General features: G+C 39.1%; 1 protein-coding gene across 5 annotated transcripts in view; it reads left to right on the top strand.

Moving 5' to 3' along the window:
* Positions 1–26,013, top strand: part of NBEA (neurobeachin) — a 990,744-nt gene that overhangs the window by 944,133 nt on the left and 20,598 nt on the right. For 4 of the 5 annotated variants that reach the window (XM_059684425.1, XM_059684423.1, XM_059684426.1 and 1 more), the window contains 5 exons: positions 8,539–8,628; positions 10,996–11,188; positions 15,333–15,404; positions 18,038–18,193; positions 18,689–18,859. In XM_059684425.1, coding sequence (XP_059540408.1) covers positions 8,539–8,628; positions 10,996–11,188; positions 15,333–15,404; positions 18,038–18,193; positions 18,689–18,859 — 682 coding nt within the window. The remainder of the gene's footprint in view (positions 1–8,538; positions 8,629–10,995; positions 11,189–15,332; positions 15,405–18,037; positions 18,194–18,688; positions 18,860–26,013) is intronic. The other variant, XM_059684424.1, reaches the window with a different exon arrangement.

Below are 26,013 nucleotides of genomic sequence, written 5' to 3'. Positions count from 1 at the left end.
TGAGGGGGGTGTAACACAATGTTGTCCATTTACAAGTGTCATGATGCCTAACTGTCTTCATAAGAGGGATCTTCAGGTTTCTTCTGGCCAAGTATTCTGAGACATGATTAAGAAATGATCAACAGAACATCTGATAAACGTTTCTTAAAACTATCTTAATTGTCTTCTTATAATTACGAGTTTTACTAATCTAAAATAATTAATAAATTAAAAAACAAATAAAAATATAATCCCTGCATTTTTTAAATTGGTATTGTTGAGAGTATTAAGATGTACCACCATTTCCCCCCCCATTGCCCCCTCCACCAGGTTCCTGCCCTGCCCCCAGCCTTTACCATCCTATTGTCTGTGTTCATAGGTAATGCATATATGCATATTAATTAGTATCTCTGGTTAATATCTTCCCACCCCCCCGCTCCTCTCCATCCCCCTTCCCTATGAGATTCATCAGTCTGTTCCACATTTCCATGACTCTGGTTTTATTTTATTCATCAGTTTATTTTGTTCATTAGATTCCTTGCTCATTTGTTTTGATTTTTAGATTCAATTGTTGATAGATATATATTTGTTGCCATTTTATTGTTCATGTTTTGTACCCCTCCTTCTCATTCTTATTCTTATTCTTATTCTTATTCTTATTCATTTCTTCTTCTCCTCCTCCTCCTCCTCCTTCTCCTCCTCCTCCTCCTCCTCCTCCTCCTCCTCCTCCTCCTCCTCCTGCTTCTCCTCCTTCTCCTCCTCCTTCTTCTCCTTCTCCTCCTTCTCCTCCTCCTCCTTCTCCTCCTCCTCCTTCTCTTCCTCCTCCTCCTGCTTCTCCTCCTTCTCCTCCTCCTCCTTCTTCTCCTCCTCCTTCTCCTCCTCCTCCTTCTCCTCCTCCTCCTTCTCCTCCTCCTCCTCCTCCTACTCCTCCTCCTCCTCCTCCTTCTCTTTCTCCTTCTCCTTCTTCTCCTTAAAGAATACCTTTCAACATTTTCATGTAATACTGGCTTGGTGGTGATGAACTCCTTAAGCTTTTTCTTGTCTGTGAAGCTCTTTATCTGACCTTCAGTTCTAAATGATAGCTTTGCTGGGTAGAATAATTTTGGTTGTAGGTCCTTGCTGTTCATCACTTTGCATATTTTTTGGCACTCCCTTCTGGTTAAGATGGGTAAATTTTGCTATGTATATTTACCGCAATTTAAACATTTTTCAAAGGATAACAAAGAGAGTTTAATAATGGTCTTATTCACAGAGATATGGGCAGGATAAAGTGGATGAACAAAAGAAGCTGAATCACCCAAGGATATTCATCCCTAGTCCTGAGTTTACAAGGGAAGGGAGGGAGCCATTACCAGAAACTGGAAAGAGAAGTAGCCTTGGGAAAGTGGTCACTCAACAGGAATTGTGACCTCAGGTAGAGGAATGCATCCCAGCTGCTGCCAAATTGTCAGCAGGGACCATATAATAAATACCTCACCTTCCTAGCTCCTGTCCTGAGCTTTCATTGGCTGAATGCAGTGGGAAGCCAGAGAGCAAGAAGCACCAGGGATGCAGTGCCTGGAGGCTAGTTCTCCAGAAGCAAGGAAATGGTCCAGCTAACCTCTATGTTTCCCCTGAGTAAGTCACTACTCTAGGATGAGCAGAGTTATTTAAAGCATCCAGAGTAGGACAGCCACTACCTATTACATTAAAATACATGCGCTTTTGCCATGCCTGGTGTTTCAGTGGTTAGAGCATCAGCCCACACGCCAAAGGGTCATGAGTTGATTCCTAGTCAAGGTCATGTACCTGGATTGCGGGTTCACTCCCTACTCCCCACCCCATCCCTGTTGGAGCATATATGGGAGGCAACCAGTCAATATATCTTAAATCTCACATGGATCTCTCTCTCTCTCTCTCTCTCTCTCTCTCTCTCTCTCATTCCCTCCCTTCCCACTCTCCCTCCCTCCCTTCCACTCCCTCTAAAAAGCAATGGAAAAAATATCCTCAGGTGAGGATCAACAAAAAAGAAAAAAAAATACCTGCACTTTTCCTACCTGAGTTATACAGTAAGTCCTCAGTTAACATCTTCAGTAGATTCTGCTACTTTAAATGAAGCACTTTCTACTGTAGGCAAATTGATATAAATGAAAGTTAAGTTCATACAGCATCTTATCAATATTATAAAGTAACAACATTTAATGAAACAATATTATTCAAAGACCTGCTGAAAAATTGAGTGACCTTGCCACCAATGGCATTGACCTAATTTGAAGAAAAATGTTCCGGATAGAGCATTTTATATCCAATGGGTAGGAATGCTTGTTTTTTCCACATTTATTATTTGTTAAGTCAATTATGTAATATCATCATTACAAATCATCATTGCAAAGAGGAAATAGAAAGTAGCAGGAAGATTAAGTCTCCTCTTCATTTTTTTATGTTTATACTAAAAGAATAAAAGCAAGCACTGGGGCAGGTAAATGAACAAATCAGACTCTACTCCTTCATATTTTCTAGCACAGTCTGATAGTTAAAACAAATGTGGTTCTTTTTAATTGACTTACCAAATATTTGCTTAAATATTCTAATAACTTTGCTGGTATAGTGTAGATTTAAGCTTAATGCAGCTGATTATTAAAACAAAGGAACCATGTTTGTTCTTCTATTTTGTAGTATCTATGAAAAATTAAAAGCAATTGGATATAAATTTTAATTTTTTATATAGTTTAATGTCTATAAAGCAAGAACTAACAAACTGAAGACATTATTTGTTTGATTTATTTTGGTCCTGTTTTTCCAGAATTAAAAAGTAATGCTTTATATGATCTTGTTTTATTACAACAATACACCAGAAGCAAAGTTTGAATTAAAATATAGTCTGCCATTGAGTAATCTTTTCTTTAATCTTGCAGACTTCTCAAAATCCCATTGTTTTTGTTTTTGTTTTTCTATTTGGTATAGAATTGGTAGACTCGGAGATAGGACAGAAAGATGATATAAATCACATATATTTTTAGTTTTATGTCAAAGTTTTATGGGGCTTTTTTTGGTACAAAGAATAGTATCTACTTTGAAGCAGTAACATAAAATTCTGTTTTAATAAAAATTTTATTTTATTTTTTCCATCACCATTTATCCCCCCTATGCCCTCTTCCACCTCCATCCACCCTCTTCCACCCTGCAATCACCACACTGCTGTCCATGCCTATGAGTTCTCTCTCTTTTTTTCTGTTTTTCTCAATCCCCCACCACCCCCAACCCCCACCCCCATCAGAGCTGTCTGCCTACTCTCTGTCTATGAGTCTGAGTAAGAACTGTACAGTGAGATAACATAATACTGAGGAAATTTTTTGAAATTCTTTTTCTGTGCTCCCAAGCAATCACTTTTACTAATTTTTTCTTGAATTTTCTGAAAATCTGTGTATATAAAAGCCTAAGCACCCAAATGACCGAATAACCAGTCAACCAGTCACAATGATGCACACTGACCACCAGGGGGGCCGAAGCTCAATGCAGAAGCTGCCCCCTGGTGGTCAGTGCTCTCCTACAGTGGGAGCATCATTCAGCTGACTGACGGGCACCTGACACCAGGTTCACAGCTGGCAAGCACAGCTGCGGTTGTGCAAGCCTCTCCCACCTCCATGGCAGGGCTACTAAGTGGCAGGCATAGAGGGGGCAGGATGAGCGGGAGCAGTGCGATGCCTGGGCCAGCCTCCTCCCCAGCCACCTGCCACTTAGCGCACTACTACATCCCTCAGGGAATGTCGGACTTCCAGTTTTGCCCTGATCCCTGAGGCTGAAACTTGCATCCTGCGATGGGTCCCAGATTGCAAGAGGACGCAGACCAGTCTGAGGGACCCAACCAGTGCACAAGTTCATGCACCGGGCTTCTAGTTGTTAATAATTGACTAGCGATGTGGACATAGTCTGAAATTTTGTATTGTGAGTAGCATAATCTGAAGTACTTCATAAAATGCTGACTTTTCTGGAAAACAATTTAAAAAATTGCACACACCAAGAAAAATAGATAAAACTGGTCACTTGACAGCTACCTTATTAGCTTCCTCACACTGCCTCTCTCATGGCACTTAGACATGATGGCACTTCATCTGAAAGATAATACTAAATCACATCTATAAAAAAGATTAAAAGTTGTAAAGTTTCTACAGGAGAAAAATGTATGTGGTTAAATTTAGCTGCATTGTGGAAAAGACAAGATTAACCAAAGTTTTTATCTACTAGTAAATACAATGAGAGGGGAAATGCACACGCATTCACTTAAAAAGTAATTTTTTTTCTTTTAGAAATTTTTTAATGTATTTGAAGATTGTTCTGAACTTTGACTTACTGTCACTGCATTTATTGTTACCTTGGCTGTGAGGTCTTTCATATTAATAGGCACACATATAGTATTTATACCCCACCGCATATATTTTTCCTCTTCTGAAGATTTAATCCCAGCTATGTATTCTTTATTCATAAAGGAGACAGGATTTTCTTGGGAGGGAAGTCAAGAAGGAAAAAAAAGCAATTAAACAAGACATGGAGCAGGTAAAGGAATAAGGCACATGTCACAGCTATGTGCAGCACATATGGCTCCTCATGCAAATAAAAAAGACACCCTCTTAGGGGGATGAATTACAAAAGGTGCTACTTTTTCTGGCAATTGAGGTAGATTTTATCCCTCATTTGTCCCCTAACTAGACAGTGTTGTTCAGGGCATAGATGACGCAGCCATACACAGTGGAAGATGACTAGAGAGAGCTTGTGAAAAATAAGTGAGAAAACAAAGAGCTGGATAAAAGTCCTACGTCATACATTACTATGAAATCTGAAAATTACACTGTTCGAATTCACTTAATTTGTTCCCCTATGCATAACTTAGTTCACATTTTTCTTTGCTTTTCTGCCTACTTAATTATCATTAAGAAGTCATTTGAAGGTGTTTTAATATATTTGGAAATTATTAATGAAAAAATTCTACATTGCAAAAAATATTTGATATTTAATGCTGTGGACTAGCTAATTCCTACTCAACCTTCAGACCTATTTATGCCCTTTTTCTGAAAGTCTTTCTTCTAATAGCCTTACTGTCCCTAACTCCTACTTTTACTCTGAGTCTGATATACATTCACTCCCCTCTGCTCCCTGGAACTCTGAGCTGGCCTCCACCATGGTCCTTCTACCTGCCACACGCCTTGATTTGTTAACTCATCTTATGACCTTAGAGGTTGAAACCTTCCTGAAGTAGTCTGGTATCTGATTTTGTATCCATTGGCATAGAGTAACAACTTAACAAATCTTTGTCAATTGTTTTTGCAGTACTGAATTGTAAAAGGTAAAGAACTCTGAAATTTTCTCTACTACTGTGCTTTCCTTCTTCTAGGCAACCTTTCAGATTTTGCACAAATATCCCACCATTGCCCCACTTCTAAATTTAGCAAATACTTTTGGACTCTGTAGGACTAAATCATAGTCCTGATCTGCAGTGATTCAGACCAAACAGTCATGTGAAGAATTGTGTTGAACTCCACAATAGAGAGGGGTGCTGTGAGAATATGAAGGACATTCATTATGATTTACAGCAGTGGGTCTCAACCTTCCTAATGCTGCGACCCTTTAATACAGTTCCTCATGTTGTGGTGACCCCCAACCATAAAATTATTTTCATTGCTACTTCATAACTGTAATTTTGCTACTGTCATGAATCATAATGTGAATATCTGATATGCAGGATGTATTTTCATTGTTACAAATTGAACATAATTAAAGCATAGTGATTAATCACAAAAACAATATGTAATTATATATGTGTTTTCTGATGGTCTTAGGTGACCCCTGTGAAAGGGTCGTTCGATCCCCAAAGCGATCAGGACCCACACGTTGAGAACCGCTGATTTAGAAAGTCTGGGAAGGAGGTAGAACCCTGCCTAAGATCCTCCTGAAGGGAGGCGTCTTCCCCTCCATCAGGGAATAGTTAGAATAACTGCTCCAGGGCTATGCTCCATTGGTTGCACATCCTTGTGCACTCTTCCTTCTTGACAATAAAGAAGACATTGATGGCATTTTAAAAGTGGGGGAACATAGCAAACACATTATGGGGGAGCAGGTGAAGAAAGTAAGTAGGTGCTCACTTCCCATACATACATGTTGGTAATGACAAGAGACAGAACTTAGGAGAAACAGTATGCTCTTTCAAGATTGGAAAGACTTGTATTTTTTTAATCCTCACCTAAGGTTATGCTTTTATTTATTTTAGTGAAAGAGGAAGGGGGGAGAAAGAGCGAGAGAGAGAGAGATTGTTTGCCCCAACCAGGTATCCAGCCAGCAACCTGGGTATGTGCTCTGACCAGGAATTGAACTCGCAACTTTTTGATGGATAGGACAATGCTCCAGCGAACTGAACCACCTGTCCAGGGCAAGACTTATACATTTTTTAATTAGAGGATAAAGAATTATTAGAAGGCAGAATTACAAGATAGCTAAAAGGTTATTAGAATCAGAACCTTTAGATCACAAGGAAGAGGGATTCAGTTTAGCCTAATATGAAATAAACGTTCAATGTAGGAATAGATTGCTTAATAAAAAGGTGAGATTGATCACAACTTAAAATTTATCCTGATGCCATTTGAGATTCATTTAAGACATATATATATATGTGTCTTCTACCTCAGTCCAAAAAGGATCAGACAGGACCCACTGAAGAGAGCTATTTGGAAGATTTCTGGAAATTAAATCAGTTTCATACTATTTTCTAGTATAATTTTAATCCTTTCCTTTCAGAAAAACATTAAAGTCAAGCAAAATCATGTTTGTTGATTCCTTCCTTTTAGGAACATTTAAGTTGCTAAGAACCTGCTAAGTTCAAGGCACTGATCCAGAGATTTAAATGTTTAATTTTATCCCTGTCTCCCTAGTCCCACCCTGGTCCTCTTTCTGGAAGAATAAAAACACAAGCAATAATATCTATTGTTAGAGAGACTTGAGCTCTTCATTATACATTGAGCTAAGTATTGGACATTTTCTAATCAGGACAGCTTAACAATAAAAGTACTCCTTTTTTTCAATAATTCTCAAGAGTTTGTGAATAATAATGTGAACCTAGCCAGAAATGATTACTTCCCCATTATATAATCATAAATCTTGCCTTGAGAAGATAAAATATGCTGTTATCGTTTGAGTACAATCAAGGTAAATAGTCACACTTTGCATATGTGTGGACACCATGCAAATAAATGTATACATTAAAATTGGGAAGCACTTAAAGAGATTTAATAATTTATCCTAATGCCTCTGCAAGCAAAAGAACCAAAGCCCCATTTATGCTAAAATCTGGCAGATAATGATGTAGTCATGGTTAATATTGCTAGTAAATTTGAAAATTCACACTTTTATTGAAAAAATTTTTTTGAATTGCAGCCTAAGAGGACAGGTTGTTAAATTTAAGTACTTTATAAATGAGAATTGTAGATAGTGATATGATTAGTGGCAATATTGTGTTGAGAGCCATCTACCAACTTACCTGCACTCAGCAATGATTTTCATATTTCACTTTTATGTGCAACAAAATGGCATATCATTTTAGGGTGGAAATTAGCATGGTAACAGAGTAATGATCATAGTAAATAATGTGGTTCTCCTTGTTGAATTAAATTACATATAGTATTTTAGAAAATTACTTCCATTAGTCTAGCTTAATATATTGAAATATTTTGCCTGTAGAATTTACATATAGAAGATATACCTAGTTCTCAAGATTATCTCTTTGACATACATACAATAAAAGTATACAGTCTAGATAATTTGGGGTCTAAAATTATTTTTATTCATTAGAAGCCTTAAAACCTCATTAATATTTCCATCTACATAGGCCATAATGAAATATTGTATAGCTCAGAATGCTTAAATAATGGGTTCCTCTTTGGGTTAATTTTCTCTAGAATTTCAGAAACTTTTTGAAAATAATAAATTTATACCTTAAAATAATATTCCAGGATTCATCTAAAGCAGCATAGCATGCTAAAATATATTTTTGTAGTGAATGTTTTGCTACATTTAATCATTATACAAGTCTTAGTGTTATTTCTACTGATTGCCTTCTCCGTTTATTAGAACATGTGATTTTCTGAATTATATTTTGTGTTGTCTGTGGATTTTATGTCTCATTTTATTTATTCCCATAAAGATTTCAGAAGCTTATTTCATTAGAGACCTCCATATGTTCCTTCTTACAAAGGACTTTATTGAGGTATATGTGTTGTATTTAGTGTTAAGCAGGTTCTTGTGTTCTTTGGTCATTAGCTGCATGCATTTTCTCACAGGTTAACATTTTCACAATTAACCCCAGCTTCTAAGTCAGAATAGTGACTTGGTTAGCAGAAGCACATCTGCAAGGAAATGAAAGCTTGTCTACAAAATACTAACACTTGGATGACTCTGCACCCTGAGAGAAGAGCACCCGGTGAATTTTCTGGATTTCTTTCATGGCTGACTTGGGATACACTTGCATTGTCAGAGTGTCTTGACCTCCCCAGTTGATGCCTATTGATTATGACAGTCACTCCCCTTCCCCTGCAGGCCATGGAGGCACAGATACAGAACTTTGGACAGACACCATCTCAGTTACTAATTGAGCCACATCCGCCTCGGAGCTCTGCCATGCACCTGGTAAGACATATCAGCTTGTTGAAATTTTCTTTCTTGTAGCTGGATATAGATCAAATAAAAGTTATTTTTAGCAATGTTTTTAAAACTTCACAATATATTGGTTAACGCTTTACCTAGATATTTACTGATACTCTAGAGAGAAACAGAGAAGAGAGTGCAGTTCTTACCTTTAAGTCCTGCTGAAGCTAGCTCAATTTGGGGTTCACAAAAATAGCCATCTTCTCTGCCTCAACATAAACTCATTCATACACATACAGTCTATGTACACCCACACCACAATTAGATTCAATTTATTCATTAGTATGAAAAACATATAAATACAACATATTGTCCAATTTAATCTTTTTGGGCAAGGTGAGATAAGGGCAGTAGTTCATTTTAAAAAAAGATATATAAAAGTAATTATTGTCATGACAGAGAGGCAGTCGAGCAGAGGGGTTAAGAACAAGGGCTCCAGAGCCATAGTTGGGTCAAACACCATCTCTGCCACTAACTAGTGAGTGACTTAGGCAAGGTACATTTAACTTCTCTTTACATTTCATCATCCCTGAGAGTTTCATTACTCAATATGTATGCCACTTAGACCAGCACCTGGCATGCAATAAGTTCTCAATAAACATTAGCTGGTGTCATCAATCATCATTAGTTATTTAATTTAAGTTAAATTTTCCTTTTCCATTTGCAATGGAAAAATAATATTATTTTCATTTTAATGTGAATATTTTAATAGCAAAGCAGTCCTTTTTTAGCTTATTAGCAAATAGTAAACATTTCCTTCTTTATCTAATTTGAAGAAAATAAAAAATTTTCTGATAAACATTTAGATTTTTTAAAAACTGAGTTTTAATATTTTTTCTCTAGTAAAAAATGCTTGAAGATAAAAATGTATTTGCAAAAAAATGTAATGAATTACAACTTACCAGGTTTTTTAGACAGTTATCAAGACAGCAAATACCCTAATTTGGGAAAAAGAGCTCTGGAATATGTATAGACATACACAAAGTTCTAAGTTGTTATGTGGTGATGGAAGTATTTTTACACCTTTCATTTATTCTGTCAGTTACTTAACAAATTTGTATTGAGCCCCTTCTGTGTGTCAGACATGATGGTAAGCATTGCCAATACAGAGGCAAATAAGTACATCCCCTATACCTTCAAAGAGTCAATAGACAAACTCCTAGTGAAATACACAAATAAAATGTTTGTTTGAAAGCATTTTTTTTCTCTATAATGGCTCAACTAGTTTCATCCCCTTGATGAGTTGCTAATGAACTCTTCTGATTGAATGGGTCCTTGTGTGTGACAGAGCAGAAAGGTCTGTACCAAGTGTGCTTTCCCATACAAACACCCAGTCAAAGTGTAGATATGGATTCTCAAGCCTTGAGATGAAGCATTTTTAATAAACTGTCCAAGATGATCTATCTGAACACCTTACTTTATGAAATGCTTTGGAAGAAGAGTTTATTCCTGAGTTAGTTTTCTTTGTTTAATAATAATAATAATAATAATAATAATATTTATCTTGGATTAATGCCTGGTTAGACTCCATTACTTTCCTAGGGGAAATTGTTAGAGACTAAATTGGCTTGGAACTATTTATAAAGAAAATTTAAGCTTTTTAAATTCATGTAGCAGAGAATTCATATATATAGCAATTACAAAACATGGATGAGCACTAAATAATGATTATTCCCAGGATCCCTATTTTGTGTTTTTATATAGTAGCATTTATAGTGTTTTATAGTACTTAATAGTAGTACTTATAGTATCTACTGTCTCTCAAGTCATAAGCTCGATGTTTGAGAAACAAAGATTTAAAAATTAAAAGCAGGTTAGCCTTCAGTAAGCTCACAGTACAGATTGGGGAAAAGAGGCACAGACCATAAGCAGTCAGTAGTGCCACAGTAGAAATGTGTATAAAGCTCTGTCAATGGAGTCTATTAAGTTCTCACTATATAGACGGTAGCCATGACCCCAGGTCAACCTGGTAAAAAATAAAGATATCAATCTATGTACTTTATACTTCATGTAAACAGTGTCAGTAACTGACTTGAATAATTTTCCCACAAACCGGATGTTTTAATTGCATTGAATATTTATGTTACATCATGTGCACATAACTATAAGCTAACTTCTTACATTGCAGTCTGGTGGTACTTAAATGGAGACTGGTTGTTAAGAATTGGGTGTCCTCCATCAATGACTACCAGAGTCCCTGCTCTCTTTTCTCTGTGCTGTCTTCACAGTACCAAAATTAGCATTGTTTTGTTCTCTGTGTGCTCATGCTAACCTCATGCTCCCTAGAACTTTCACTAACTGTGTTATCCCTTCTGTTTTCTTTCACTCTCTTCCCTTTCTATTCAACAGTGTTTCCTTCCACAGAGTCCACTCATGTTTAAAGATCAGATGCAACAAGATGTGATCATGGTGCTGAAGTTTCCATCAAATTCTCCAGTAACCCATGTGGCAGCGAACACACTGCCCCACCTGACTATCCCTGCTGTGGTGACTGTGACCTGCAGCAGACTGTTTGCAGTGAATCGATGGCACAACACAGTAGGTAGGTGCACCTAAGAAAGTCACTTGCTAAATGGTTCTTAAATACTGCAATTAAGGTAAGATACGTGTTTCTGCAGGCAAGCTACTCTGCCAAATTATCACCAAAATGCAGCAGAGTAAATAATTGTCAGACCTAACTGTATGACCCTTGTCTGTCTTATCTGCTGCTGTCATATTTTGACTACAGTCCCAGTGCACAAAATTCGTGCATAGGGTGGGGGTCCCCTCAGCCCAGCCTGCACCCTTTCCAATCCGGGACCCTTTGGGGGGTGTCCGACTGCTGATTTAGGCCCAATTCCGGGTCTCACAATCCTGAACCGCTGGCTCCTAATCCCTCATCTGCCTGCCTGCCTGGTCACCCCTAACTGCCCTCCCTGCTGGCCTTATTGCCCCCAACTGCCCCCCTGCCAGCCTGGTCGCCCCTCATGCCCCCCCCACTGGCCTGGTTACCCCACGCAACCTGCTTGTTCAGTCGTTTGGTCATCCCTCATTAACCCCCCTGCCAGCCTGGTTGTAGACAGCCATCTTGTGAGGGAGTGAGGGTTAATTTGCATATTACATAGGATGCTCACAGAATGCTTAGCTGATGATCAAGTATTCAAGATATCTGATAAATAGAAGCAGTTCTTCAAATCAGTCAGGTCCTTCCACTGCCCCCAGAAAAAAACAGTTTTCCCATATTAAACAAAAGTGAGTTTGAATCCGCATTTTCTGAATAATGGTTTCAAATCCTCTTTCTTTTACCTCATTAATTTCTTTAGCAAATATTTGAATGGCCACTGTGTGTCAGATAGTCCTGAGCATACAGCAATGAAGAAGATAAACACCATCTTTCTCCTTGTAAAGCTAAGAGTCTTTGACAAAAGACAAATCTAAGTTATTCGGTAATTTCACATGTGTTTTCTCCAAACTTATTCCTGAAAGTTCCAGCCAGTTCATCTTGAAGTGATATAATTCTGTCATAAAAACTAGACATATTGATACTTATTTAATCAGGACAGAAGTGGATGTGACCAAATTATTTAGTTGGCCCAGTTCAGCACTTACAATCTCCCTGGAATTTCCAGGATTCCCACTGTCTCCAGGACTGAATGGACGAGCCATGGTGAATTAACTGAAATCTTTCTATTCTATTTATTTCTGTATTTCTCTGAAAAATAGTCATTTATACCATAGCTTAGTCTCCTAAAAGCTTCTAAGTGTACCTATTTTACAGTTTTTGGTGATGTTATCAACATGAAGTGGAACTACTTCCATTCAATCAGAAATGTATAGCAAACATCTTCAAATATACAGGGTTGGGTAAAAGTAGGTTTACAATCGTTCATATGAAAATAATCCTATATAATAAAAGAGAAACATGTAAATTGACTGTCCCTCTGCTACGCTCACCAGCCAATCAGGAGTAAGTATGCAAATTAACCTGGCGAAGATGGCAGGTTAATTTGCATACACAGGAGCCGGGCAGAGAGCAGAGTGGGAGAGCTGGCAGAGAGTAGAGCAGCTTGGGGAAATTGGCTCCCCAAGCCGCCTGACAGAGAGCACAGAGGAAGAGCTGTCGGCTTGGAGGACTTGGCAGAGTGGGAGGCCATGGGACAGAGACAGAGCAGGAAGGGAAAACCAAGATTGCAGGGAACACTGGGAATTCTGGGAATAGTAGTTTTGGTGGCAGCTCCAGCACCGGAAGCGGAAGCCCAGAGCATGGGGAGCACCAGGAATGCTGGGAATCATAGTTTTGGTGGCAGATGGATCTCCTAGACCAGGGGTGGGCAAACTTTTTGACTTGAGGGCCACAATGGGTTCTTAAACTGGACCAGAGGGCCGGAACAAAAGCATGGATGGAGTGTTTGTGTGAACTAATATAAATTCAAAGTAACCATCATTACATAAAAGGGTACGGTCTTTTTTTTTTTTTTTTAGTTTTATTCATTTCAAACGGGCCAGATCCAGCCCACAGGCCATAGTTTGCCCACGGCTGTCCTAGACACTAAAGCAAAGTGAGCCTGAAACAAGTTACTGTTCTGGTGGGGGATGGAGGGAAAGCAAAGGTGAGAGACAGAAGTAAAATCAGAGTGTCTAGGAAAAATTAAAGGGATGATATCCTAAAACTTCCAGGAAATCTCCACCAATGAAGCAAAGAAAAAAAAACATGCCTCTATTATTCTGTGAGCAACAAACCAAACTGAGTTGGGGTCTCAGAAAATTCACTCATATGATTGCAAAGACAGACAGAAACTCCTGGATTGGAGAGGGCTCCCCTGAGGGCTCCCAGATTGGAGAGGGTACAGGTCGGGCTCAGGGACCCCCACAACCCCAGTGCACGAATGTCATGCACCAGGCCTCTAGTACAATAATAAATAATAATACAAGAATAACCTCTGTGTCTCGCATACTCACAACTGTAAACCTACTTTTGCCCAGTCCTGTATATGAATATTTACAGGAGTCTTAGCCTCTAGAAATGTTTTGTATTGGGAGAAAATTATGAAGGACTAAATTTTTCTTTAGAATTGTTCCAAAACATTATATGTTATACTAGTGGCCCAGTGCACAGATTTGTGCACATTGAAAGAAAATTAATTAGAAGAAATATTTTAATATCACTATTCACCCTTTCTCTATAATAGAAGTGTCAACCAAATTCACAATCAACAATGACAGATTGAAACACACACGTGTGATTGGCGCCAGCAAGAGCTTTATATGTATCCCACATGCGCAAGTCAACTTAGCCTTTTTATAGATATAGAATAAACTTGCTTAATTAGACCTGCTTCCTGATTTAGTTAAACTTTTTCCAGCCCAGTGAAGCACCCCAAATTCTCTTTCAGGTAATTGTCAGCAACACAGCAGTAAATATCAATATGAAGCAGATTATTATTGTAGAGCACACAGGAAGAACAAAGGGTAAAATATTTAACTGCAGCAGTCTTTGACTGTATTCTGCACAGTGAGAAAACCTGAAGTCATTTTCAAGGTTCACCATTTCTTACTTTTTTTCAGTTGGGTCAAGTTTCTAAACTTTCTAAATCTCTGTTTTCTGGCTAATGAAAAGAAAATAGGATTCCACCTAGTCTCCTATCTACCTATTCCAGGACTTCTGTGAGGATCAAATAAGATGAGGCACAGGAAAATGCTTCACAGACATTTGGTTACAGTGTGAAATGTTTCCACCTGGCTATAAAGCAAGTCGTGTTGCTGGGCTGAAGAAACTGCAAGGAGGCTAGTTGCTAGGGAGAGGAAGCCGGGTGTTGCTACATGACATCATTAACTGGTGGCCACAGCTACCATTTCTGGGCTGGGCTGGGCTGGGCTGTGTGCCTCATTTTGTGCCATGGGGTCTTGGCAGCTTTGGCTGCGATTTGGTGGGGTGTCACTCCAGGTGGTGGCAGGGCCTGTGTCCTGAGTGTTGCTTTGTGGGCTCCAGGTCCATGGTGCTGTTTCTCTGTAAATGGCCAGTGCACATCACTGCAGCTCCTGTGTTAAGCATCTGCCCCCTGCTGGTCAGTGCGTGTCATAGAGACCAGTCGGATGGACACTTAACATATTAGCTTTTTATATATTTAGATAATCACATGTAATAAATTATGACTGATGACCTTAATCAAGCCCTAAAACATTAATCCTCTGAAGGAAGTTTTTACTGAGTTTAAGATTTGAGGTGTGGCTCAGGTTTATGCCTTTAGTTGACTTGTCCTATATTGAAAGAAGACCCACTTGGGTGGGAGCTGCATCTCCCCTCTGCCCGTGTCTAGGTGAACCTGTTCTCACACAGATCGCTGCTTGCAGGCATGGCCTTTTCTTAGATTTCAGCCTCATTAGTTGCCCAGCAACCTTAGCTCTCTTTTGGTTTCAAGAAATGTTATGATAATCTATTTTATCCAGCTTTTTGTTATGATATTAACACTCTTTCTAGCTTTCTACATTCTACATCCTAAGTGGAAACTAGCAGTCTCTATTGTAATGATTTTTTAAAAGACTATCTACAAAGACATGTGGTGGGACTTAATCATTCTCACAAGAATTTACCAAAGAACCTTTAAGCAAATGTATATTTTGTATAATCATCATAAAATACTGCTTATTATGAAATGCCTCTTTTCTGATAATTTAATGGTAGTTTTCTCTTTTTGTTTAATCTGTAGGCCTCAGAGGAGCTCCAGGGTACTCCTTGGATCAAGCCCATCATCTTCCCATTGAAATGGATCCACTCATTGGTATGCTAACAAAAAAGTATATATTTTCATGAATGGTGACTGTTCACAAATGATAGTTGAATAATATTTTTATGCCACAAAATTTATGTGCAAATAATGTCAAATTACCAGTAAAGAGCTGTGAAAATCATAATATGTCATATAAGAACTTTGTTGGTATTAAACACTTATTTGTGGCTTTCCTTTATGTTTTAGGAAGTTATTTTGAGTTGGTTCTAAACAAGGCACATATTTCCAAACTGTTCTTTCTTTCATCCTAAACTAGTCTTTTACAGCTTGATATTATTTAAAAAATATAAGGGCTCAAAGAGATTATTAAAAAAAAACTAATACTGAAAAACATCTTTTTAAAGAAATCTTTATTTAGTAGGGCTAAAACATTTTTTAAATTAAATATTTCATATAAATTGCAAGCTCATGAGCTATAACTCTTTGCAGAAGATATTACATATATTTTAAATTATCACATACACCTTTATTAACCATATGATCCAGAACAAGCCTCTTAATCTTTCTAGGCCTTAGTTTCATATCTGCAAGATGGTTTATAATACTAATGTTGGTTTTGCCTATTTCAGGTGATCATGTAGAAAACTAAATTATGAAAATAATCAAAATTCTATGAAATATTAAGCTACATACAGGTTATAGTACTTTTTGCTTATATTAATTCACCCTTTATCTCTGAATCCAGAAATAAGATAGAGACAACCATTTCAGTCAGGTATACCCCTATATATAATAGCATTTATATGTCTTTGGGAAGATATAAGGTTTAGTACCAGGAATATTTTTAGAGTCTAGCTATACCAAGAAACATCAACAATATCACATACAAGTAGAGTGTAACCATGGAAAAATTAATGTATTAGAATAAATAAAGGACCAATTATATTGTTATATATAATTACTAGTAGCCTGGTGCACAAATTCATGCACATTGAAAGGAAATTAATTAGTAGAAATATTTTACTATTGCTATTCACCCGTTCTCCATAATAGATGTGTCAACTAAATTCATGATCAACAATGACAGATTGAAACACACATGTGCGATTGGCTCCAGTGAGAGCTTTATATGTGTCATGCTATGTGCAAGTTAACTTAGCCTTTTATAGATATAGAATAAACTTGCTTAATTAGACCTGCTTTCTGATGTAGCTCAACTTTTTCCAGCCCAGGGAAGCACCCCAAATTCTCTTTCAGGTAATTGTCAGCAACACAGCAGTAAATATCAGATTGTTATTGTAAAGCACACAGGGAGACCAAAGGGTAAAACATTTAACTGCAGCAGTGTTTGACTATGTTCTGTGCAGTGAGAAAACCTGAAGTCATTTTCAAGGTCCACCATTTCTTACTTTTTTTCAGTTGGGTCAAGTTTCTAAACTTTCTAAATCTCTGTTTTCTGGCTAATGAAAAGAAAATAGGATTCCACCTAGTCTCCTATCTACCTATTCTAGGACTTCTGTGAGGATCAAATGAGATGAGGCACAGGAAAATGCTTCACAGACATTTGATTACAGTGTGAAATGTTTCCACCTGGTTCTAAAGCAAGTCGTGTTGCTGGGCTGAAGAAACTGCAAGGAGGCTAGTTGCTAGGGAGAGGAAGCTGGGAGTTGCTACATGATGTCATTACCCGGACAGTCAAACACTTAGCATATTAGCCATATATATATAACTTGCATAGTGTTTAAGGGACTTAGGATCTTTAATTTTCTTTGCTACCGTTCTTGCACAGTTTTTTTTTATTGTGTATCTTCTTTAGTAAATATTATTATAGTGTTAGTAGATCTCCACAAATAGTAGCACATAGATTTAATTGGTGTTAGAGAGAGATAGTGATCTTGTACATCACATTTTCTGTTTTAGAATTCAGCCCATGGATTTAGCCTGATAGGGTGGTGTAGAGTAAGGGATAGGCTGGCATACAGACAGGCACTGGGGAAATCAGATCATGTTTCTGTGTTCTTGACTTTATTCAGATCCCAGTTCTGTCCACTGACTCTTTGCCTGTCCCTTTCCTCTTCAGTTCCTCTCCCATCTTTTTTATTCCTCTGGTCCCCTGCCAGCCCATTCTGGAAAGGCCTTCTGTTTGTTGACAATCCAAGTCTTTAAAGTTGCTTACCTAAAGCTCCCTGTGTACTGCCCACACAGCAACATCCCTTGTTCAAATCTCTATCTTGTTTTTACATGAATTGTAAATGCTATCAGAAAATGACAGATTGAGGCAAATATTAAGATATTTTTTCCTGATATAGTATACCTTAGACAGTATTATTCCTCATTAATGTTAAACTTGTGGACACTAATGAACTTGTGTATAGTAAACATATATGAAATTAAATGCATTTAGATATTGTTATTGTTTTAAAGTCATTATCTTGAATTCCTTATATTGTATTTATTTATTGGTGGAGGAAGAATTTACATTTATGACACTTTTAAATATGTAATATGGTTTATAAATAATCACTGCTACTAAAAAAGTTTATATTCCTCATGGGTAAATATTAAAATATTAACCTATATACCCTTAAAAAAAACTTTTCTACACAAATGAAGTATAAAATTATTACTTCTATAAGTGCTTGATGAGACTTGTATGAAATATTTTTTTTTCTATTTACATTTAGCCAATAATTCTGGTGTGAACAAACGGCAGATCACAGACCTTGTTGACCAGAGTATCCAAATCAATGCACATTGTTTTGTGGTCACAGCGGATAATCGCTATATTCTCATCTGTGGATTCTGGGATAAGAGTTTCAGAGTTTATTCTACAGAAACAGGTACCCTTCAATTTGAAATACCTTATTCTCTTCAAAATGCCTATTGTTATATTTAAATCATAATATGAAATCATAATAATGTAGGCATTTTTATCTTGAGTGCCAAGATCCAAATTAAATGTTTACATTATAAGTTAACTATTTATCATGCCCTCCATTCTGAACTTTAGCATGAACCCTGATTTCACAGGGCAAAGGGGACTGTTGTCTCATTCCAAATCAAATCCAGTAAAAGACCTTAAATCTCCCTTTAGTCTGGCTCAAACAAAAATCATCATTGTGTTATCTTGTAAGTCCTTTTCTTAAAAAATCCCAAGTGATAATACTGTATTATTTTTCAGAAGCAATTAAAGAAAGCAAGTCTGTCGCTATAATTTAATTACCTTACAAATTTGTAGGTCTATAGGGTCACTTTTCACAAATATAGTAAAATAAAGCCCTTGCTATTTAAAGAAAAATAGGAAATGAATTAAATCTGCTGTGTCTGTGTTTCAGGGAAATTAACTCAGATTGTATTTGGCCATTGGGATGTGGTCACCTGCTTGGCCAGGTCTGAATCATACATAGGTGGGGACTGCTATATTGTGTCAGGGTCTCGAGATGCAACCCTGCTTCTCTGGTACTGGAGTGGGCGACACCATATCATTGGAGACAACCCTAATAGCAGTAAGTATTGTTTAGTACTGTCCTATCAGACTATAAATTCATTTAAGTATAATTTTCCTTTTCAATTTTTCTAATAGTTTTTCCTGAGTTTGTAAGGATTTTAAAATACAAAATTTTAGGTGGCAAAGATTTCTATTGGAATGTAGCTTTATTCAATGTGTAAAAAAGAGCAAGTATAATAACTTTTAGCCTGGAGATGCTCCCGGGTCCTTTCCCATTGACCTTCTGCTCAGCTGCCCTTCTTTTATCTTCAAATGCCCCTGTCCTTCAGAAATTTCCTGATTCATTAAACCTTATATAGTTTCTCCCAGCTGAATTCTCTCCCTCCTCTGAATTTCCATAAAGTTTTATTTGTACCTCAGTGAGGACACTTACTACTTTCTGCCATGTAGTATAGTAACTATCTCCTTTTATTCATTTAACAATGATTGAGTACCAACTTCAGAATAGTCATTGAGAAGGCAAAACATGAACAAAGAGATTTCTTTGCTTGGGATGATTCTTAAGTGTTTTTATTCAACAGTGCTCTTTAAGATATTCTGTAGAGGGAAAATGGGAATCCAGAGTAAAATAATTTTAGAAAATACCACATATACTCTTATTTGCTATGAAGCTGTAAAAGTCTTACACAAATAGATATGTGAACAATTGTTTAACCCACAGTTTCTCAAACATGTTTTTCCATGGAACCTTTGTTCATGGAAAGTCAGTTATTGTTCCTTGGAACGGTTGTTTTGAGGAAGAACTGAAGTGTGTCATGAGTCTCTCCCTTTCCATTTGAAGTCTCTGGTTCCTGGCATAGTAACACACATAATAGGTTTTCAATGAATAGTGTAAAATGACTGAGAACCAGATAAGAGGTTGCCTAGATATAATTAGTGTTTTTAATTACCAAGCTTTCAGTAGTTCAAGTTCACATATTTTCAGTAAAATATTGTTTTCTATAAAGCATTGGTAATGGCAAGTACCTAAACCAGGGTTATCCTAATTATAATTCATACATTGGTCCAAGCTTAAACAGTACTCCAAAATAAACCGAAACATGACTTAAAGGAATATTGATGACTAACAGAGATAAGAATTTCTTAAGAGTGCTGGCATCTACCACTGAAATATTTTAAGAATAGATGAGAAATGTGCAAGATGACATATTGCAACTGTGTGGCTGGAGGCTGCCTTCCCTGGTCCATTCCAACCTGTGAAATAGCTGGGGATGGAAACTGAATTGTACATTTACTCTTCAAGTCCCACTCACCCCCAACTCTTATGTGTTTTGACAGGAATACTGCAAAAATAGGAAATGACTTTCAATTGGTAGGAGCAAAGGCACTATCATACAGAAAAAAAATAGATAGATGATAGATAGATGATAGATAGAAAGATAGATAGATAGATAATAAAATGATGATGGATAGATAGACAATAAAATGATGGATAGATATAGATAGATAGATAGATAGATAGATAGATAGATAGATAGATAGATGATAGATAGATAGATAGATAGATAGATAGATAGATAGATAGAATAGATGACCAAATATTTTGTGAGGTTTTATTCTTGCCTATAGCTACAGTTGAAGAGCGGTAGATGAAGAAACAAAGTGTATTCTGAAGTAGTGTCTCTTACTGAATAAAAGATAGTGTGTGTATTATACATTTCAGTCTCTGTTTTAAGTTGTTAACTAAGATGTAATACTGGTTTAAAGAAAAAAATTCAACATTGATTGATTTCCTACCAGCCAAATAATTAGCTACCAATTCTACCTTATAAGAAACATCATACTCCAAATACTAATAAATTGTGTGTGTGACATTTGATCTGCCAGTGATAGCTTTATTATTCTCAAGTATAGCATATTATCACATTATTTTATCTAAATATATTTTCACATATTTCCAATGTTTCTGTATATCAATAGTAGTGTAACATTCATTAGAAAAGTTGAATTAAGCAGCAAGTCTATGTAGTATCATCTATTTACATTGACAAAAATTAGACATATTATTAAAATTTTTTAAACAGAACACTGCTTTAAATCCAATTAATTAACATCTTCAAAATGAAGCTCAGAAATGATTAAAATGATATTTCAAAAAAGTATTTAATTCTTGAAAGCTACCATCTGGTAGAGGTAAGATATTTTATATAATGTACTGCTATGATGTAAAGAATTTTGAAGAAAAATGTTAAATTATAGTAATTATCTGTTAGCTACTTTATTTTACATTATTCTCTAATGTTTTTTTAAACCAAAAGATGGTTAACAATTTATTATAGCTTTGATCCATCAGTTAGCAAGAAAAGTTAGATGTAGTAATATTTGGAGTGTTTAAAGTTCCTTACATTACAACAGGAGCTATATAAATAGAAATGTTTCTATTAATCTTTAAGAACAAAATTGTGAATATTGTACTTGTTAAAATGCAGCATTTTATTTAAGATTGCCCTTAAGAAGTTATAGTAGCAGAAGCATCGATCAGACCATCAAACCTCAGAGGGAAGGCAGGGGAGGGTGGGGGTAAGGGGGAGAAATCAACCAAAGGACTTGTATGCATGCATATAAGCCTAACCAATGGACACAGACACCAGGGCAGTGAGAGCAGAAGTGGGGGGGTGGGGGGGGGGGGAAATGGAGGGATAAGGACACATATGTAATACCTTAATCAATAAAGAAAAATAAATAATAAATAAATAAATAATAAAGAAGTTACATCAGAATATTATCAGTGTATATTTTTCAGTATTACCTCCACATATAAGAATTTATTTTTATTAAAAGACTAGTGGCCTGGTGCACAAAAATTTGTGCACTCAGGGGGCATCCCTCAGCCCAGCCTGCCCCCTCTAACAGTCTGGGAGCCCTCACAGGATGTTCTACTGATGTCCCTGTGGGGAGCGGGCCTAAGCCGCAGTCTGGCCTCCCTCTGTGTAAGGAAACTAGCCGATCAGGTATATAGATACTTTCTGAAGGCAGCACAGACTCCTTCCTTATTTCTTTCCTCTGCGGTTGGAGAATAGGGGACTAAAAGGTGGAGACAGAACTGTGGCCAGGCCTGGGACTCTTGTAGGCAGCAGAAAGAAGGAGAGGGCTTGGGAAAGTCTAGACATGGTTTTCTTCAATTGTCCTCCCTTCCTCCGGGCCCCTCGCTCTGTTCTTTCCTTGTCGTGGTGGACGCTTGGGCCTTGGACTGACAGGAGCCCAGCGATGGTAGAGTTCAGTCCCCTCACTTCTCAGCTGAACATACAACCGCCTCACAATCCAAGTGGAGCTGTTTTCAAGTGGCTAAAGTGCTGGCAATTCATGCCTCCTGGCCTTTCCCCTCTCGGGTTTCCTCCTTGGGTCAGTTCAAACTTCACTGAGACACCGAAGCAACTGTACCCTAGTAGTTCTGCACCGGCCCCTGCCCAGGCCCGGCCGGGCACTCTTCCTTGAGGTGTCTGGGTCCACAGTCTGAGCTCAGGGAGGTCACCCAGAGCCCATTTCCCCTGAGAGGTGGGGCAGGGGGGCTAGCTTGAAGAGCTGGAGGAAGACGGAAGAGTAAGAGTTGGTATGAACCAGCGCCTGCTTATCCAGACTTCCTAAGCTCCCCACTGGGCCCAGGCTGGGCCCCTTCCCCACACCAGGAGGATCCCAGCTGAGGTCCCCTCCCTGCACCCAGCACTCTACTCCCTATTCTACCACTGGGGGAAGGGAGCAGCTCACCTGCTCTGGACCCTGCCAACCTGGCAGGCTGAGGCACAGTCAGTGCAGCCTAGGGTGCTGGTGGCTGCGAGCGTTCTCCCCCTCCCTGAAGCATGGGGCGGGGTTGCAGCAGCTCACAGCTGCCCCTGGCCATCATGCATGGAGACACCACTCTCCACTGAGCCACCATCTGCCCTGGACCTATGGGGGTTGGAGTGGCCTCGGGCTTCCACTGGCCACACTGAAGCCAGACTGGGCTAGGCCGGCCACCCCTGCCACCCAAGGTCTGCGCATGCCCCATGGGCCTCATCGCCTTCATGAATCCCTGTGGTCTGGCCATCCCATCCCAGGAAGCGGCCATCCCGATCACCATGGCTCACTCCCCAGTGCACTTGGGCCTGACCAGCAAGCATGTAGGCAGGAGCTGGGCCTCTGAGGGGAAGGAGTAGGGATGCGCAGGCCAGGGCAGAAGTGGGGAACTTGGCGCTGTAAACACAGCCCCCCCCCAAAAAAAAAACTCATGCTGGCCCCTAGTGCTACATTCCCGAACCCCTGGGTGCCCCTGGCCAGCACTGTGCTCTCGGGCCTGGGGTGGGGGTGAGGGACCTGGAGCTGAGGCCTGAAGGCAGCCCTCGTTGGCTTGGAATCGGAGTGGTCAATGAGGGAGGGATGTGGGGTGCCAAATTCTGCCTCTCTCTCTCTCTCTCTCTCTCTCTCTCTATCTATCTATCTATCAGAGAGGGCCCCATGTCCCCGGTGGGCAGGCGGGGCTCAGGCCCTGCTCACCATTGTATTGCTGCCCACTCTGTTGCTGCTGAGGCGGCAGCGGCAGGGGCTGCTGATCTGGCCCAGGACCCTGGCCCGCCACCTGCGCCTGGACCACAAGCAGCAGCGGAGCTTCCAGCAGCCAAAGCAGCAGCAGTAGCCAGCGCACCAAGTGCCCAGAGCCAGCTGGGGGGCGGCGGCGGCAGTGGCCAGAGTCCCAGCTCCCCTCTGCCATGGCCACGCCGGGAGCACCCCGGCACAAAGTTCCCAGCTCCGGCCACCTGAGGCTGGGGACTTCTTAGGTGCCTCCTCCTCCCCACCGCCCACGCTTCATGAATGGCAAATTTCCGCGGATGCGACAGCTGCAGGACGAAGAGCAGGAGACAGGAGCGGGCCGAGTGCAGCTTGGGCTTGACAGAGGGCACTGGCGCAGAGGAGATCTCCCTGGTGGCAGGGGGAGCCGCCACCCGCTGGGGAGATCTCCTCCATGCCAGTGCCCTCCGTCAAGCCCGAGCCCCAGCCAAGCTCGGCCCACTCCCTTGTCTCCTGCTCTGCGTCCCGCAGCCGCTGCTTCCGTGGAAACTTGCCATTCATGAAGTGTGGGAGACAGGGAGAGCCCGGGTGGCTCCAGCGCTCCAGGGTTGCATCCTACCTTCTTGGCCCTCAGCTGGCTGGCTCCCGGTGGGTGGGCAGGGCTCAGGCTAAGGTAAGCCATGCTGCTGATCCCCCGGCTGCCCCCAGGTTGCACACAGGAGTGGGCCCCCTGTCTCCGGTGGGCCGGTGAGGGCTAGGGCAAAGCGAACGGCACCGCTTGTCTTTGCCCCAGCTCCCGCCCGCCCCCGCCCAGCCCCTACGCACAGGGGGGCCTGAATGGCGGCTTGCAGCTGTCCTACCCTGCCTGTAGTATGCAAATTAGCCGCCATCTTTGTTGGCAGTTAATTTGCATATCACCCTGATTAGCCAATGGGAAGTGTGTTGGAGCTACGGTTAATTACCATGTTTGTCTATTATTAGATAGAATGTTGTCATCATTATGCACCTAAACCACTTTCATAAAACCCACCTGGTCAAGAGTTTATTGGACATTTAATGTGGACATGTGTAATATGGCTTTATTTCATGTTATCTTTAATACATGTAATGCTCTTCTAGAATACATAGGTTGAGCACCTAAAGTGTTAGTCAAACAAGCATGTATTGAATGTTTACTGTGTGTTGGTACTATTTTTTTAAACTTATTGGGATGACACTGGTTAACAAAATTATATAGGATTCAAGTGTACAATTCCATAAAACATCATCTGTACACTGCATTGTGTGTTCACCACCCCAAATCAAGTCTCTGTCCATCACCATTTATCCTCCCTATACACCCTCCTCCACCTCCCTCCAGGCCCACTCCCCACAACAATCACCACAGTGTTGTCCCTGTCTTATAAGTTTTTTCTTTTGTGCTTAATTGCTCCACCCCCCACACCCAGCCCCAACCCCCAACAGCTGTCAGCCTGCCATCTATATATGAGTCTGTCTCTGTTTTGCTTGCTTGTTCATTTTGTTCATTAGATTCCACATATGAGTGAAATCATATGGTACTTGTCTTTGACTGGCTTATTTCACTTAGCATAATGCTGTCCAGGTCTTAGCAGCAGAAGATGCTTTGAGTCAAAATCTTTTAACTTCTGCTATTTATAGGAATCTATATTACACTGATCACAAAACTGCTTTTCTTGTTTGGATATATTGATACATTACATATGCATTACATGAATCATGAATTGCTATCAGATGATATTTGATATCATTAATATTTTGAGCATCTACAAAATGCTTAGCCTTACCTCTTGGGTACAAATTGATGATTATGTAAAAACTGCCTTCAGCTTTTTGTCATATATATAATCACAATAGGAAAAAATAATAATTGATCATACTAAGTATTTGATTGACTTGACAGATTTATGACTCCATCTGTTAAAGTAGCCAGTCTACCTAGTAGCATAAATATTTGTGACTAAAGAGACCATACACGTTGGCTGTTCACTTTTTGTAAAGACAGTCACAGCACACACTGAATTGACTGTCACATCAGGGATCAGTCATGGGTGTTGACATAGATGTAGCCCTTGCTATCAGAAAACTCACAATATGAAAGAAAAAGATTTTTTTTTCTCTTCCGGCTTAATCTGATCTAGCTACCAATTCACAGGTCAGAGAATCAGGCTATGTGTTTTCTATTTCATAATGCATTGCTGCTTAAGACCAAAAAGCTAGTTATTATAAATTCATATTTAAGTGTGTGACACAGTGTCCTTAGGTTTGGAGGGATGTATATATTAACCTAGACTTGCAATCCTAGCATGAAATATAATATTCCAGTGGCTGTTAGGATTCAGAGGTTAGCTTTGATATAGATAATGAATTGCTTTATATGTCAGCGGCTGAATCGTATTTATACAGAACCACATCAAAAGATACATTTACTCACCTTACTTTGCACACTGCTCAAGGTAGATTCAAGTTACTTTAATACAGAGATGAGCAAAAGTAGGTTTACAGTTGTGAGTATGTGAAACAGTTTATTCTTATATTGTTATTAATCATTTTAATATTTATTTGTATTATATGTCTTATTATCATATTATCATTATTTTATATCCTTATTTATGATTTATCTTTTAGACAGTGATGGCTGGTAATTTAATC

This window comes from Myotis daubentonii, chromosome 2 (genome assembly GCF_963259705.1).
Source record: "Myotis daubentonii chromosome 2, mMyoDau2.1, whole genome shotgun sequence".
NCBI lineage: Eukaryota > Metazoa > Chordata > Mammalia > Chiroptera > Vespertilionidae > Myotis > Myotis daubentonii.
Note: the sequence above shows the minus strand (reverse complement) of the source record. Positions and strands in the feature narration are given on the sequence as shown.